This window comes from Phaethon aethereus (assembly GCF_964289735.1).
Source record: "Phaethon aethereus genome assembly, chromosome: 1".
Lineage (NCBI taxonomy): Eukaryota > Metazoa > Chordata > Aves > Phaethontiformes > Phaethontidae > Phaethon > Phaethon aethereus.
The window spans coordinates 88,818,531-88,833,988 of record NC_138575.1 but is presented as its reverse complement, the minus strand read 5'-3'; the positions used below and the strand labels follow the sequence as shown (position 1 = coordinate 88,833,988).

The window sequence follows — 15,458 nt, the reverse complement described above, 5'->3', positions numbered from 1 at the left end:
ATTGTGTTTCATGTTGTGGAATATACTTTTTCCCAGTGTTTTCCCATAGTTTGTCCAAATTTTGCATGCTCCTTTTTTAGTATGTATCGGTGCTCCAGTATGTAATGCAAACACTCAGAAGATAATTGTTACAAAAGAGAAATGAAGACATGTAGAAAATGCTTTGTTTTTCCACAGCGCCGGCCTTGACAGTAGCTTGCACTTGGAGTCTGGACATAGTTTTACAATGCGTTCATGCTGGAGCAGGTTAGATGTAGACTCCGTATTTACTTGCTTCTAGATTTCAGAGCTTGTTTTTAGTCACTGCACTCCATAACTAATTGTTCAGTCAGGGAGCCGTCCTAAGGGGTATTCCAGCAAATGATGTTCTGGGACAACCTTTGAGGAGAATTAGTGGAACAAATAAGCCAGCAAGTTTTAAGATGGAATTTATGACAGAATTGCACAATTGCTGTATCTTAAAATAGTAGAAGACCTAAAATGTCCTCTTCGGGTTTCTGTTTGAGACAGAATAAAGAGAGAGGGCCACAGATGCAAGTTTCTTCCTACTGTTACGACTGCATCTGCAAGTATTCCTTATACTAGGGGAGAGGACGAATGGCAACATAGACTGAGACAACCTCTCAGCAGATGGGTCCAAGGTTTGCATTAAGTGACATTAGAGACCCTGGAAGAGAGAATGACAGTTCAGGGACCTAATTTGTGCTCCATGTTATTCTTTTCTTCAGGGTTCCCAGAACTTCTCTCAGCAATGGCTATGGTGTGTCTTTCAGATTTTGAAGCTTATGCTAAAAAGTATTTACCCAAGATTGCTTGGGATTTTTTTGCAGCTGGAGCAGATGACTGTAGCACTCGAGATGAAAACATCCAGGCATATAAAAGGTAATATGAGGAGGAAATGAGGAGTCTTGTACAGAAAACTTTTAAACTATGTTTTTGTGCAAGTGTTTGGACTTTACAAGCAAAGATTCCTTACACCTTGCCCTTTCAAGGTGGTCCCCAAGCAAAATGCACTTACCTGAATGACATACGCTGTATGCTCTTATGCTAGCCTGAATATGACATAGATTGTGTGAGGCACAAGAGATGCTGAGGGTCCAGGCAAATGGTAGGGTAGGGTAGGGTATGGTCTGGTACGGTGTGGTACGGTGTGGTATGACAGGAGCGGGGATGAGTGGCTGTACTAGAATGAGATGCAATGGGAGCATGTGGTGAACAGCAGGAAGCCTGCGTCTAAGTAGTATGGGATTTGGGGAACATGCTGCAGACACTGAGGGCAGGCGTAATATACAGTGGGGGCAGACATACGGATGGTAGAGTAGAAGGCAGCAACTTGGGAGTGGGCTGCAAGTAGAAGGAATCTGTGGGATGGACAGTAAGAGAACTGAGGTGGGAAATGCAGAAATTATGTACCCTGGCCAGTAAGCAGGAGTATGGGATTAATGAAAAGTGTAAGTGGCTGAAATACTGTCTGAATTGACCTCTAAAAGCAGATGGAAAGGACAAAGAGCCTTTGTTATATGCTGCTTTCTTTATTGGCCCGGATTCCTTTATTACAATAGGTAAATGAAGACCCGGGTTCCATGAAACTTCAGAAAAGCCACTGAACAGCTACTGTCCTGAAGGGGTTGTTTTGCCTTATAGAATTCGTTTCCGGCCACGTATGCTGCGGGATGTATCCATGATGGACATTAGGACTAAGCTCCTGGGGACTGAAATCAGCTTTCCTGTAGGAATCGCCCCCACCGGCTTCCACCAGCTAGCATGGCCTGATGGAGAGAAAAGCACAGCCAGAGGTACTCTTCTGCTTTGTTGCTGTGTAGCAGAATGGGGCTTGTAGAAAAGCCTCAGGAAGCTGTTAGGATGACTTGGTGTGACTGAGCAAAATCTTCAGGCTTGAGGGGGAAAACTCCTTTCCCACTTTCTGACGCTCCTTTTTGTGGATGACCCACTTGGGTCTGGTGACACAGAGTGCATGGGAAGCTGTATAGACGTTGCTCTACTTCTCCAGCTACCACTATTACAAGATCAGCCCTGTGAAGGCTGCTGCAGACTTAAGACAGAGACTGTGGACATATTTCTGGTGTACACCACAGACCACACAGGTCCTCAGTGCTGTGGCTGCTGCAAACTTAAGACAGAGACTGTGGACATATTTCTGGTGTACACCACAGACCACACAGGTCCTCAGTGCTGTGGACTCTAGATAGGACATCAAAGTGGTGGATGGGACTCAACCTGTAAATTCCTTGTTACTGGTAAGAACAGTCTCTCCCTTGGAGAAAAGCATAACATCTCTTCCAAAATCCTCTGGTGGGTCTGGGGAGCTGACCCTTGGAAGTATCTTTTTCCAGTGTGTGTTTCTGTGTACGCTGAGTGCATTTGACAGCGCATTCCTGAAAGGACATAGTCATAAAGATAAAGTTCCTGTTTTTTTAAAAAAATAGTTGCAAAATGAAAGCACCACTTGGTAAATTACCTCTCCCTTTCCTGCTTTCTTAACCATGATCCTACAACAGTGCATGGTAAATATAGCCATTTTCAATCCCAAGGGCATATTTGCCAATTGGTAGAGTGCTGTGTTTGGTAGGATATAAGTAAAACAGGAGCTCAGGTGTTCTCTGCAAACTGTATGTAAAAAACTTGTGTACCTGGTGTCTGGCAGGACTATTGAAATGACCTTGATTCTGATTATTTTCCAATACCTCCTGAAGCGGCCAAAGCGATGAACATCTGTTACATTGCCAGCACATACTCCACCTGCACGCTGGAGGAGATCACTGCGGCCGCCCCCGGAGGGCTCCGGTGGTTCCAGCTCTACATCCACCGCAACAGGGCGGTTTCCCAGCAGCTGGTCCAACGGGCGGAGGCCTTGGGTTTCCAGGGCCTCGTCCTCACCGCGGATCTGCCCTACACGGGCAAAAGACGCGATGATGTCCGCAATGGTTTCCGCCTTCCTCCCCACATGAAACTGAAGAACTTGGAAGGAGCCTTTGAGGTTTGTAAAATGAGCCCGTCCTTTCATTCGCTGTGGTGGTGTGTACCACATGAGACAAAAACCACCGGGTAACTGCTGCTTTGGCAACTGCTGTACCCAGGGTGTATCTTCACCCCTTCTGGTTCTGCAGCATCCTGGCTTGACGGCCTGCCAGCTTGGGTTCTGGCTTCAAAATCCCAGTCCAGCTGCCTTAGAGGCACTGATCTCCATCTCCATTGTAATTATTCTCCTCTGGAGACACGTGCTTTCCAGAGCTGATGAACATGTCTGTTAGGAAGTTTAATTAATCTGTTGTAGGGCAGGGAAGGACTTCAAGGGGCCTCTGTATTGTTACAGCTCAGATAAGGTTTCCTTCTGTTCTATGGCTATAGGGAGATGACCATTCTGAGTATGGACTGCCACCCAACAGCTTGGATCCTTCGGTCACCTGGAACGATATCTACTGGCTGCGGAGCCTGACCCACCTGCCCATCATCATCAAAGGCATCTTGACGAAAGAAGATGCAGAGCTGGCAGTGAGACATGGAGTTCAGGGAATTATTGTGTCCAATCATGGTGGAAGGCAACTGGATGGAGGACCTGCCACTGTAAGTGAGAAAATGGATGTCCCACGATTTTTATAGTATGCACATTTTTGCTAACCTGGCTATCTCTATGCTCGTCTTTGCATATATGTGTCTGGTGGACTTGTGTGTTTGACTTGTCTGTTTGGACTTTGCGTGGCTGTGGATGTGTGCCAATGTACTTTAGCATTAAACAGGTAAGACGCATGCCTTGGCATGGGCTACCCTATAAAGTATTTTCTTAGCTTCTTGGGAGGGTTCTGTAAGCAGCACTGAACCCACATAACTGCAGACAAACTACAGGCCTAAGTTAGTAAAAGTTTTCTGCCGATGTCTTCATTAGCTGGTGCAGTGCACACGTACTCTTTGCGCACTGCAGCAAAAATAAAATGAAGTTCTGGAAACAAAAATGTACAAATGAGGGCATAACGTGTTCTCATTGTTCACATCTGCCAAAACATGCACAAACAATGCAGCTAGATTTAGTGAGAAGTCTGCTTGCATATTTACAGACTCAAGTCTAAATGGGAATTTATTGACTTTCATGAGCCAGAAAAAGGGTAACTTATCTGGAGAAAAATTCCCCTGCTTTTTATCTGTACAAAGAAATTGTGGGTTGTTTGGACATATATGTATTTCACTGGTTTAATGTGGCTTCTGTCAGTTTTTCCAGTTGTTCTTTATTTTACAGTTCTGTATTGCATAGTATCTTACGGACTTTCTTTTCTCTGTTTTCCTCTGTAAAACAAAAATAGGTGCCAGGGAATTGTCTTCTATTCTACGTCAAGGCTGACAATAATGAATTAAAAAAAAATAAATCTAAATGCTAAGGACATAATAATCACAGAAAAGGCATCCACATTAAACTGCTCTTCTCCCTTGAAAGTTTCTTTACACACACAAACTAGTAGATACCTAGTTCAGCTCTGCTGCTCCTCTGGTGCCATGCCTGGCAGCAGAAGCTATTGTCCCTGCTCTTGCTGAGCGACTCCTAGAAAATTTCAGCCTGAAACTTTTCAGTCTGAAATTCTGAAAAAAATATGACCCAATTGGAAAAATCTACTTAGTAATCTTAGTTATAGCTGCTCAATTTAAAAAAGACGAAAAGAAGGCAAAGGAATACTCCTCTGACTGAAGAGACTGCAGAAAAGAGGCTTTCGGGTTTGCTGCAAAGGAGTTAATCAGGTCTAGTGCAATGTCCTGACCCGGTTATGCTGCCAGCGTCTCTGCCCAGTACTGCCCTGCACTACCAGCCTGGCACCTGCTCTGCGGAAAGGGCCTTAGGGAATCGGAAGGCTTAGCCTGGAGGAAACGGGACCTTGACTGCACTACGTAGCAAATGAAATCCCTCACAGATGCTTCGGGGGGTTTGAGGAGGCTTTCGACAGGTGGTCACCAGGATTAGGTTGAAATGTAAGTTTAGGTAATTTGGACAGTAGCAGGGAGAAGTTTGACATCAGCCTTTTTTATAAACATTTGTATCATTCATAATTGTCTCAAATGAAAGTAAGATATTAACGACAGTTATTTCCATTGAAAGCAAGTGAAAATGTTACTTTTACACTTATCAGAAGTGTTAGCAAAGAATATCGGCATAAGCAAAGCAGTGTAAAACAGAATTAACTATCTGGCAAACAGAACAGGGAGCTGCACTTTATTCTGCAGCTTTTGGTGCCGAGGTATTTGTGATGCGTTGTCACATTTCATTTTGAGAAGGTATGCTTTTAAAGCACTGCATCCCTGCCTGCCTCTTTGGAATATCTCCTCTTTCTCTTGGAATCAAAAGCTGACCTCAAGGTGAGAGCAGCTGCCTCTTTGCAGATTGATGCTCTGGTTGAGGTGGTGGAGGCAGTACAAGGCAGAGTCGAAGTTTACTTAGATGGTGGAATACGAAAAGGAAGTGACGTGTTAAAAGCACTGGCACTGGGAGCGAAATGCGTCTTTATTGGAAGACCAGCTTTATGGGGTCTGGCTTACAAGGTGAGTAAGGAGCTTTGAGTTTGTCTCTTCTCATACTCTCCAACACTCTGCTGTTGTTATTTACAACTCATGGAGACAGTTTTCACCGGTGAAGAATCTTACCCTTTTTTTTTCGGTTTTGCTGAATTTTAAGTGGAAATACCCCCAATTAAATCAAACCCAGACACTTCTCTGATTTAAAAATACCACTGAATTTTGCAATTTCAAGTATGCTTTTGAAGCTGGTAACATTGTTTTGTGGGACCTGATGTCTTGGTGTTGCAGTTTAGTGCTAAAATACTGTAGGACTCAGGACCACGAGTGCTTTTGAAAATTGGAGGTGGGCTTATTTGCCACAAAATCTGACAATTTTATTTGCTGTCAGCTTACTTGGACACAATGTGTGGTTTTGATACAGCAGTTTCACAGCGGTGCTATGAATTCTTCAGAAATACATGTAGAACTCTGTCCCACCGATGTCTGAAATATTTTGCACAACACTGAGCACAACCGTGTCTTGTAGGGGCCTGAGCGTGCCACTACTATCTCCATTCCATCTTTGCTGCTTCTTAACTACTAGCATATTTCTATGATCCAGATTTATGAATTAGGCCTCTGATGCAGAAGGTTAACATAATACAATTAAAATGTAATTATACCAGTTGTTTGCTTTGCTAAATTTTTGCTTTTTAGCCTCTGGATTGGAGCTTTCAAGCTTTTCTCTAGAAGAAAAAATATTTATTTTTATGATCTAGAAACATTTCCTATCTTTTAAATGAAAACTCTGTCCAGTGGTGTGATTGCTGTGGATTCCAGTACCTAGGCTTTAAGCAAGAGATCATCTGAATCTTCTGAGAAACCTGGAAGAGTTGGCAGCACTGTTTCTGTTGCCAGTAAACAGAGAAGAAGGGCCTAACATGAAAAGGGTGTTGCTGTGAGTTGCCTACATTTTTTCCACAAGAAAGGAGATGGGATTTTTTGAGTTCAGCTGTGCTTTGGTATTATATTCCATAGAGTATTCCTAAAGATGTATCTCAGTGGCATTACCCTAGCATACACGAGGGAAAGGGCATGAATGCACCCAAAGCATTATTTATTGCAGGAAATAAACATAAAATTTAAGAGAAAAAAAGAAAAAATCCTCCAATATGTTACAGTAAGATCCAAATCACATGTACATTTTATTGGATTTTTAGCTTCTTGGTGTCACTTGCTGGGAGGAAAACACAGTGTACTATTTTTAAAGATTCAGTCTGCTATCTGAGTAAACTAAAGTTTTTAAAGCTGTACCATATATAAAACTCTCATTACTTCATAAAATACTGTCAGCATTGTAAGGCTTGACATTTTAAAACAAGCCCATTGGTGGAGGTTAACTGAAAGCTAAGGAAAAAAAAAGCTAGAAAATGTCAGAAGTGAAAAACAGCTTTGTTTTCTTTCCCTGTTCAGATGTATCACAAAGGGAAAAGCATCTAAATTAATCTGTGATGAACCCAGCACATCCATCACATCATTTTAATCATTCATCTGTATGAGAGACTGGAGTTGGCACGGACTTAAGGGACTGTCCCAGCTCTCACAGTGTAGAGATCCTGCAGTGTTGCTCTGTGCCAGTGCTCCTTTAACCCTGACTGCTTGCTTTGTTGGAGCAGGGTGAAGAGGGTCTTCAAGAGGTTTTGAGAATTCTACAGGATGAGTTTCGTTTGTCGATGGCCTTAGCTGGTAAGCATTTTGCAGGTTGGTTGTAATTGGTGATACAGAGGTTTCTGCATGCAAGCCATCTTAAATCAGAATCCATGTGAGCTGTGCTGGTTCTATTTGCTATATTTAGGGTGATTCTTTGCTTCCTGTAGAAACCACTTGGCATTTCAGGTGCCATAGCAATGAAGCTTGCAAGGAGGAAGTCGGTTAAAGCAGATTTCTCACCCAATTAGAGAGATGCAAAACTGCTAAGTGCAGCTTAGCAAAACTTGTAATTTATGTTCTGCTGGGAATTGCAGCATATGTTTGTCAGTATTTAATGTAATGTTTACCAGGGTAAAATGCAAACTTTTTTTTTGCTGCATGAAAAGTTTGGAAAAAATGGATGCAGAATTTTTCTCGGGGTATTAGAGAATACAGTCTCTTGGTGCAGGTTCAAATATCTGCATCCCACGTGCCTCCATGTCTCCTCCAAGCTTTTACTGTTCCTCATTCTGCATTGCTAACTCATGCTCCTACCTGTAGCTGCCATGTTTGACCCCCTCACTAAGAGCAAATTTGCACAGCCCAGTGCAAACTCCAGTTTCACACATGAACAAGAACAACATGCAGATCCAGTGCAGAAGTATTCAGACATCAGCAAAAGGGTTTTATCCCACTTCAAATCATGTTTTAAAGATTTTCATGCTCTGGTGACCATGGACTCAAGTGGATAGCAACGCTGACTGCGTTGGGCATTTCTTAATAGGCTGGTTTTTTGGGTTGCTTTTTCAACTAGTAAAAATTCCTACAAATGGGTTTTTTCCAGGAGGCTCTCACACTTTTCTACATGCAAAAGGGCATTGAACTTGGCAAGAGTAGCAGGTTGGGACCTTTTTGGCAGGGCTGTGAAATCCCACCTAGGTTTGACCAAATGAAACAGCAATGCAAATCTCCACCTCCGGTCATTTGACATACAACAATCCTGGTATCTTTTCTGTCTACCTTTCAATTCTGGCTGGATCAGATGGATTCCTTCTCACCTTGTTATACGGATCCTTTTTTTTTTTCATGTTTCTAACTAACTCTTCTTGTGCGGGAAGCCCTGTGCCTAACCTCAAGGCTGAAGATGCCATTGAGGAGTAGGGCTCCTGTGAGTGAGCTGTTGAAGTACCAACCTATCCCCACATGGCCCATACAAGACTAGACTGTGATTCAGAGAGGGGGCTTTCCAAGGTCCATCCACAGACCTTTCTCTCTCACCAACATGTTAAATTTCTCTATTTATTTCAGGCTGTGCCAGCCTCTCAGAGATTGGCCGACACCTAGTTCAGTTCTCAAAGCTGTGAACGGCCTCCTGCAATGTCCACTGAACAGAGGCTGCTCACGCTGAGGTCCCAACCAGACTGAAGAGAAAAAGGAGGTGAAAACGTTGAATGTGCAATAAATATCTGATAAGGCCTTCAGGAAACTTCTGAGGAGATTAGGAAAGGCTGTTCTCTCTGCTTTTATTGAGATCAATGAGTTCTTCAACATTTTGGGTAATTGTTACTTGCCTAAATACATTTACTTTAAAGTGGCTGTTCCATGGCATTACCTGTGTCGGGTAAAGCTTACTCCCAAGCTCTGTTATGCCGGGCAGCCAGACATGGAAAACTATGTCCCTTGCTTCTTCCACTTGGTTGTGGAAAGTCTGATTGCAACTCAAGCTGCACACCTTTCCCGCGCTGGGGCAGTAAGTGTTGTGGCTGATACCTTCCATAGCTTGGGCTTTCCTGGGTGTATTCATAGCAGATACAGAAACAAGATGCATCAGCCAACAGGCACCCCAGCTACCCTTTGGAGGTGGGGGCAGTTCTTACCCACTGCTTCTAAATGCATAGCAATGAAATCACCAGTAATTAAAGAAACACCCTGTGCTCCTTGCTGAGAAAGCCTCTCCCTTCACTACGTAGTTAGCTTGCATGGCAAACTCACCTGAGCAGCGGTCAGGACCTACGCTTTCCCAGAGCGCAGCACAAGTCTGCGGCAGTGCGTAAATAACTCAGCCGGTGCCCCAGTCCCTGCCCACGGGTGAGCACGGCCAGCACAGGCTGACAGAGCGGGCAGGAGCTGCCGGCACCACCCATGCAGCGTGTGGCCTCGGCTCTCGGAAGACGGTGCAGAGGCAGTGGTGTGCCTGCTGCCAGCACAGAACGGCGTAAACCCTTGCTCCCCAAGGTAACAGAAACCTGCGCTCATCCCTTCCCTGTCCAGGTTTCTTCCAGAGACATGGGTCTTGCCTCCCCATGAGGAAGCACACCCTTGCTGCGCCACCCACCTGCCATCACCTGGTGGTGATGGGTCCTTAATAACAACTGGGAGCTTTCTCTCCTTCCTTCCTTCCTTCCTTCCTTCCTTCCTTCCTTCCTTCCTTCCTTCCTTCCTTCCTTCCTTCCTTCCTTCCTTCCTTCCTTCCTTCCTTCCTTCCTTCCTTCCTTCCTTCCTTCCTTCCTTCCTTCCTTCCTTCCTTCCTTCCTTCCTTCCTTCCTTCCTTCCTTCCTTCCTTCCTCTCTCTTTCTCTCGTCTTTCTCTCGTCTTTCTTTTCTCTAGTTCTCTTTTCACCTTTCGCTATTATTTCTTTATATCGCTGAGTAACATGAGTCTCCCAGTGTCGTGGACCTTTGGTGGGAATGCCAGAGCTGCTTTCTGGCTGACCAGAGAGGAGAGCAAGGAAGCCGGTTGCTGCCCAGAGCCAAGGGAGTGACTGGGGAGCGGAGATGAGGCAGAGTGAGGGCAGCCAGGGCAGAAGCCTGTTGATGTTGTATTATTTGGACCTGGTGTTCTCTGGGGGTTGTTTGTGTCAATACGCTGCAGCATGAGTATTTACTCTGAACTCCTCCCTAGGAGGAGTTTAACAATACTTGGTTTTTAATCTTTATACAATGCTGTCCAAGGAAAGGTGCAAAGAGAATGAATCTATTTAAAATGGCTAAAACCCCATGTGCACATTTGGTCTTTGTTATAAACGTGACGTGTAAATCAGTGGGGAATTGGGCCGGTGTAACTGGAGATAAGCTGAATCTCCATAAAGAGTTTAGCTGATTTAACTACCCGGGCTTAATCAGGTCTGTTAAATGAGGCTAGGTAAACTAGGACTGTACATACATTAAAACTGCTAATGTATGTGCCTCATCTTTTAAAAATGCAACATGATCTTCAAAATATCTGGTAAAACACCTGGCCTTGTTTTCTTATAAATAATTTTTGAGGCCAGACTCACTGGTGCAGATGCTACTTTTATGGCACTTTTTGACAGCACAGAATGGCTGAGTGATACTGGGCAGCAATGGGATGCCACATGTCTCTCTGTGCCAAAGAAGTTCCAACCTCCTGGGCACCTCCTCTGCTTAGTGCACCTCCCAGTCTTCCCATGCACACAAGGCTCCCTTTTCGAGCAGAAGGCAACCTCAGACGGTGGTCTCCTGCAAACTGCACTGCCCTGGGCAGTAGGCATGAGCATCCCCAAGTGGGACCTCTCTCTGCTCCCCTTGGAGCTCTGGCACCATTCAGTAAAAGCACGAAGAATAAGGGGCCACAAGCAGGGAGGAGTGATGCTTTGTAGGCTAGTGATTGAGGTTGTCCTGTGTATGAGGAGGAAGGTGAGGTGCGAGGTCATTACTCCACCCAGTGATTACTTGGGGGAAAATGCCACAGAGGTCACTGGTGCACAGGGCCGCACAGTGACCTAACCCTGGTTTGGAGTGCTGTGTGTCCAAGTTTAAACAAGATGGTGCCAGCTCTCCTCACGCAAAACTGCTTATGAGCTGCTTCTGTCAAGGCTGGCAGACAAGATGCGCTGCTTTTTCGGCAGAGGAGAAGGCACCTGTGTTCACCCAGCTCCTGCTGAGCACATTCCCCACTGGCTCCTGGTGTACAAAGGAAAGGGGGGGCAGCAGAAGCACCTCCTTTTGCACGTATCTTAGAAGAATGAAACGAGGCTTGTTGCCTAAACTCACTAAAAGGGAGGCTTCCAGCTTATGCAAATGGCAGCAGCTGACGGGGCCTGCTGGCAGACCTGAGACATCTGGCTAACCTCTGGAGAGGAGCAGGATTTCTAGCATGCTTCCTCTGGTACATCTCAGTGACCTCCCTCTGAGCATTGGGATTTTTTTTTAGATCTGTTTCTGGACGATCTAGAAGACCTAGACATGGGCATGTAAAGTGTGAGAGTGAGCAGGTGCCAGAATTTAGCTGCTGCCTGGATCTGATGCTGTAAAATGGGAAAGTAGATGGTGAGAGGCTGGGACAATTGCATTTAAGCTCTGTTCCCATGAAAATGAGCTCCTCTGTCTCCCTGGTAGATGACTATCAAGGCCTTTGCTCCTTATTCTACACTCCCATTCACTGAAAAGAAATCCCTTTTGTTTGGAGGAATCCAGGTACTGAAAAATCATCTGTTTCTTACCTGCATTTCACTTAGATATCTTTCACCTGTGGCCAGACTCTGTCAATGCTCCACACACGACACGGCTGGTCTGCTCATGCCGCTTCTCACAGCAGTCTGTGCTCCTTGGAGCAGAGGTAGTGCTCAAGGCTGCTCTGCTGAGGCAGAAAAAACTTTCAGGCTCCAGAGTCTCAGCTTTCATTTAAAGCCAACAAAATAAGATACTGGAAAGCATGTCATTGTTACAATTGTGAAGAAGAAAAGCTATATCAAGAAATTCAGAGATGTCTGCTGGAGCTGAAACAATTGTGATGGAAACTGTCTGCATTGCTGAGCTGATTTGTGGTGGCTTCATTTACACCATTGTTGAGTACCATGAGACTGAAATCTCTTTTGAGGGAAATGCAATGCCACATCATGAAAATAAGCACAATGGTTTATTTTGTGATCGCCTTCTCTGTTTTCCCCATGGCACTGAAGTTGGGGGATGGAGGATAGGAGGGCAGGTGGAGCTGAAGGACATGTGAACCCCACTAAAGGTAGACAGACAACAAGCTGTTCTATAGGTTTGTTGTATAAGATAGCACAAACATCTCAAACCAGAATTGTTTGCAGAGGCCACTAATTTGCAGCTCCTGTGATCTGGATGTCTGGTGGAGTACATCTGGAGCCAGATTTGAAGAGGCATGGAGCATCTACAAGTGAAATGAAGGTCAGTAGGAGTCCAGGACTGTAGGCATTTGGAATGAGCAGCCCCACAGAGATGAAATATCTTGTTCACCAGTCTCATCTCCATCCAGTCTCTTCCTATTGTCCCTTTACAGCCATACAATTTTTCTATCGGATTTTTCGAACTATGCAATAATATAGAATATCCTCCTAGTCCCTTCTCTCCTCTCAGATCAGCATGTATTCCAAAACTGAAGCAATACCTGTACCCTTGGATAGTTCTGCATGCCTCCGGGACTAAGGGGAAGGGAAGATTTTGCTGGTCAGGTTTGTGAGTGTCATACCAGAGGGATCAGTACCAAAAGGGAACCACTACAGAATCGGGCATGTGCATCCTGGGGGCAAACGATAAAGCTGCTCTTCAGTTGAGAGGGCCAGCCACTGCCCACGGCAGAGTGGCACTTCTGGGGCAAAGAGCCAGCTCGCAGCAGTGCAGAGCCCCTGCTTTGCAGCTGGCAGATGCCCTGGTGCCCATCTCCCTGGCATGCTCGGCAGGAGCCACGCTACCAAGAAGTGACCTTCTGCATCAGCCCTACTTTACATTGGCCTTGAGGAGGCAGAAGAGAGAAGCTAGCCCTGTTAGCTCACTGTGTTTAGACCTGAATTTCTCACAGAGATAACAGTGTCTGCAGTGATCTTCCAGAGGCCTTCACATGGAGGCCTTCCTCTCTGTTCCAGCAATAATAAACCTTGCTGGCAGACTGACAGCCCGGCAGATAAGACTGAGGAGTAACACCATATTGCCCATTTTGATGGGCTTCAAGGATGTACAAGAAGAGATTGAGACAACTGGCTGTGCTCAGTCCTGAGGAGGCTAAAGGTAGGAGGAGGGGGGATGACAACACTATCTTTTACCACTCGGAAGGAACAGAGAAGATTCAGCCCCACTTCTCAGATGTGTGCAGTAAAAAGCGTGAAAGGCAATGGACAAAAATTGCAATGAGGAAAATTACAGTTAGAAATTAGGGGAAAAAAATTCACCCTGAGGGTGGTCAGATGCTGCAACGGAGGGTTTGCAAAGTCTCCATCCTTAGAGATGGAGACTGGGCAAGGTCCTGAGCAACCTCATCTAATCTGATGCTGCTGTGAGAAGGGGTTGGGTCAGAGACCTCCAGAGGCTCCTTTCAATCTAAACTGTTGGGGGACATCACAGAATCATAAAATAAGAGCCACACATCAGATCTGTACCCTGCTGGACTAGTGTGTTGCCATGATCAACTACCATGGAGCTGCAGAAGCAGCACCTAAATCTCTGTGAAAGAGGCTGCAGAAAGCATTTTCTGAGGGAAAAAGCAAGCTATTTGATGAGTGAGCTTAAAAGAGGAGCTCACAGGGTTCAACCAGGCTGAGATACTATTGAACAAGCCCTTCCTACAACTTTTCCAAGACTTTGGAACTTTTCTACGATTTGGATTAAGCCTGTGTCAATGTGTACAAAAGTCTCATGCCCCCTTTCTACACTCTGTCCTTCTTTCTGTATTTGATTGTTGTGAATATCTCTGATGAAAACTCAAGCAAGGTCAAATCTTCCAAAAAAATTATGCCTGAAGAGATTGTAAACATGTGGGTTAAGGACTAATCAAACCCTGCTGCCTCCCAACATCCCTGGAGCATGTAGCAGGGACAGGGAATCAGTCTATTTACAAGGATAGTTTATCTACAAAATGGATCCAAATATAAACATTTTCCTTTGGCATATGGTGCAAATTTCTACAGCCTTTAAATATATAATTCACTCATCAGTTTCAGTTGAGGAAACACAGTTCTACCTAAAACTAAAGGGAAAATGAGACTAAATGTTTGTTTCTAGTTAATTGCCCAACTCATGTGTTGTCTAATACAGCAAAGAGTGCTACAGGTAAGTCTTTCTGATCTTGAAGATCATGTAATAAAAGTTTACACTTTCTGTCTTCTACCAAAAGAATTTTGGTACTACTGAAATAGCAGGTATTTTCCTTGTCACGTTTGAATACACAGAAGCATTGAGACCTCTTAAGGTGGTTATCTTTATTCTTTGGTTAAAGTGTCCTAAAACTGTTCCCCACTGTGGGAATTTGTGTTTATTCCGTTTGAATCAGCATAGCTGTCCAAAAGTTAATTATTTAAGTCTTGTTGCCTTTTGTCAATGTGTAACTAGAAGAGAGAGGAAAATGTTTCCACAGGGGAACAGTGCCTCCCACCCTGAAGGGGAGAAGCTTTCCTAGAGTAAATCTACACCTCAAAGTACACCCTCTTTCACAAATCTGCCAGCATCTAGGCATTTTGAGCTTACAGGCATAAGATAAGAAGAAACACATTATTTTTTCACATGAGAAGCACATGGATTTTTTGTGGCTTTTTGGTCACAATTACTCTATGTTTAGACAGCAAAAGGTCCAAGTTAACTAATGAGCTTTTCCCTGCTTCAGTTCTCATCAGTCTGGGCCACAGGACAGAGTCCAGAAACCCCTTTCCTAAATCAGACTTCTTTTCTGGACAAAACAATCCGTTCTTCTTTTCTTACTCACAGATAGCTTCTTTTGCCTGATTGCACAATTAAACAGCATTGCCCTCGGTAAAAGTATATTTTATCCTATCTAAAACTTCCATGCTCTGCAATGTTCTTGCATTTATTGACTCCAATACCATGATACAGTTTGTTCTCAATGCTGCTGGGAATTTTCCCTTCACTATTTCTCTCTTACTGTCTTCTCATCTCCACTACACCTCCCCAAACCTTTTTTTCTCCTTGTGACAAGGCTAAGGAAATGTGTTCTCCTAACGCAAGCCAGCCATTGCCCCAGAGTACCTTTGTCACAGTAAGCACCAATAAAGCCGGAAGATCAACATTGTTCCTGGACCACCAGATTAAGGACACAGCTGTGATGTTGTCCCTGACGGTCAGGGGTCTGGTGGGCTTGGGCCTCATTGCTCATTGACCACAGTTTTGAGGGGTACAGCCCATTCCAGCATCTGCCTCTGTGTCCTTCAGGCAACACCAGAGCCAGTCATGTTTGCAGCACAGAGGAGGTGTCATGCCACCCAGCAACCCCACCCAGCAATGTCCAGAAGAAAGACAAGGTGAAAATGTCAACTCTAGGTGAGACCGCAGGAAGCACCAGCA

The 15,458-nt window shown here is 44.7% G+C and overlaps 1 protein-coding gene across 1 annotated transcript; it reads left to right on the top strand.

Annotated features, from left to right (window-relative positions):
- Positions 1-751: 751 nt before the first annotated feature.
- HAO2 (hydroxyacid oxidase 2) lies at positions 752-8,549 on the top strand (the record flags this gene model as incomplete). Its single annotated transcript, XM_082000537.1, has 7 exons — positions 752-882; positions 1,645-1,796; positions 2,715-2,998; positions 3,370-3,585; positions 5,383-5,541; positions 7,173-7,242; positions 8,494-8,549. 7 exons carry the CDS (start codon positions 752-754, stop codon positions 8,547-8,549), a joined length of 1,068 nt encoding a protein of 355 aa, XP_081856663.1.
- Between the last annotated feature and the right edge of the window lie 6,909 nt (positions 8,550-15,458).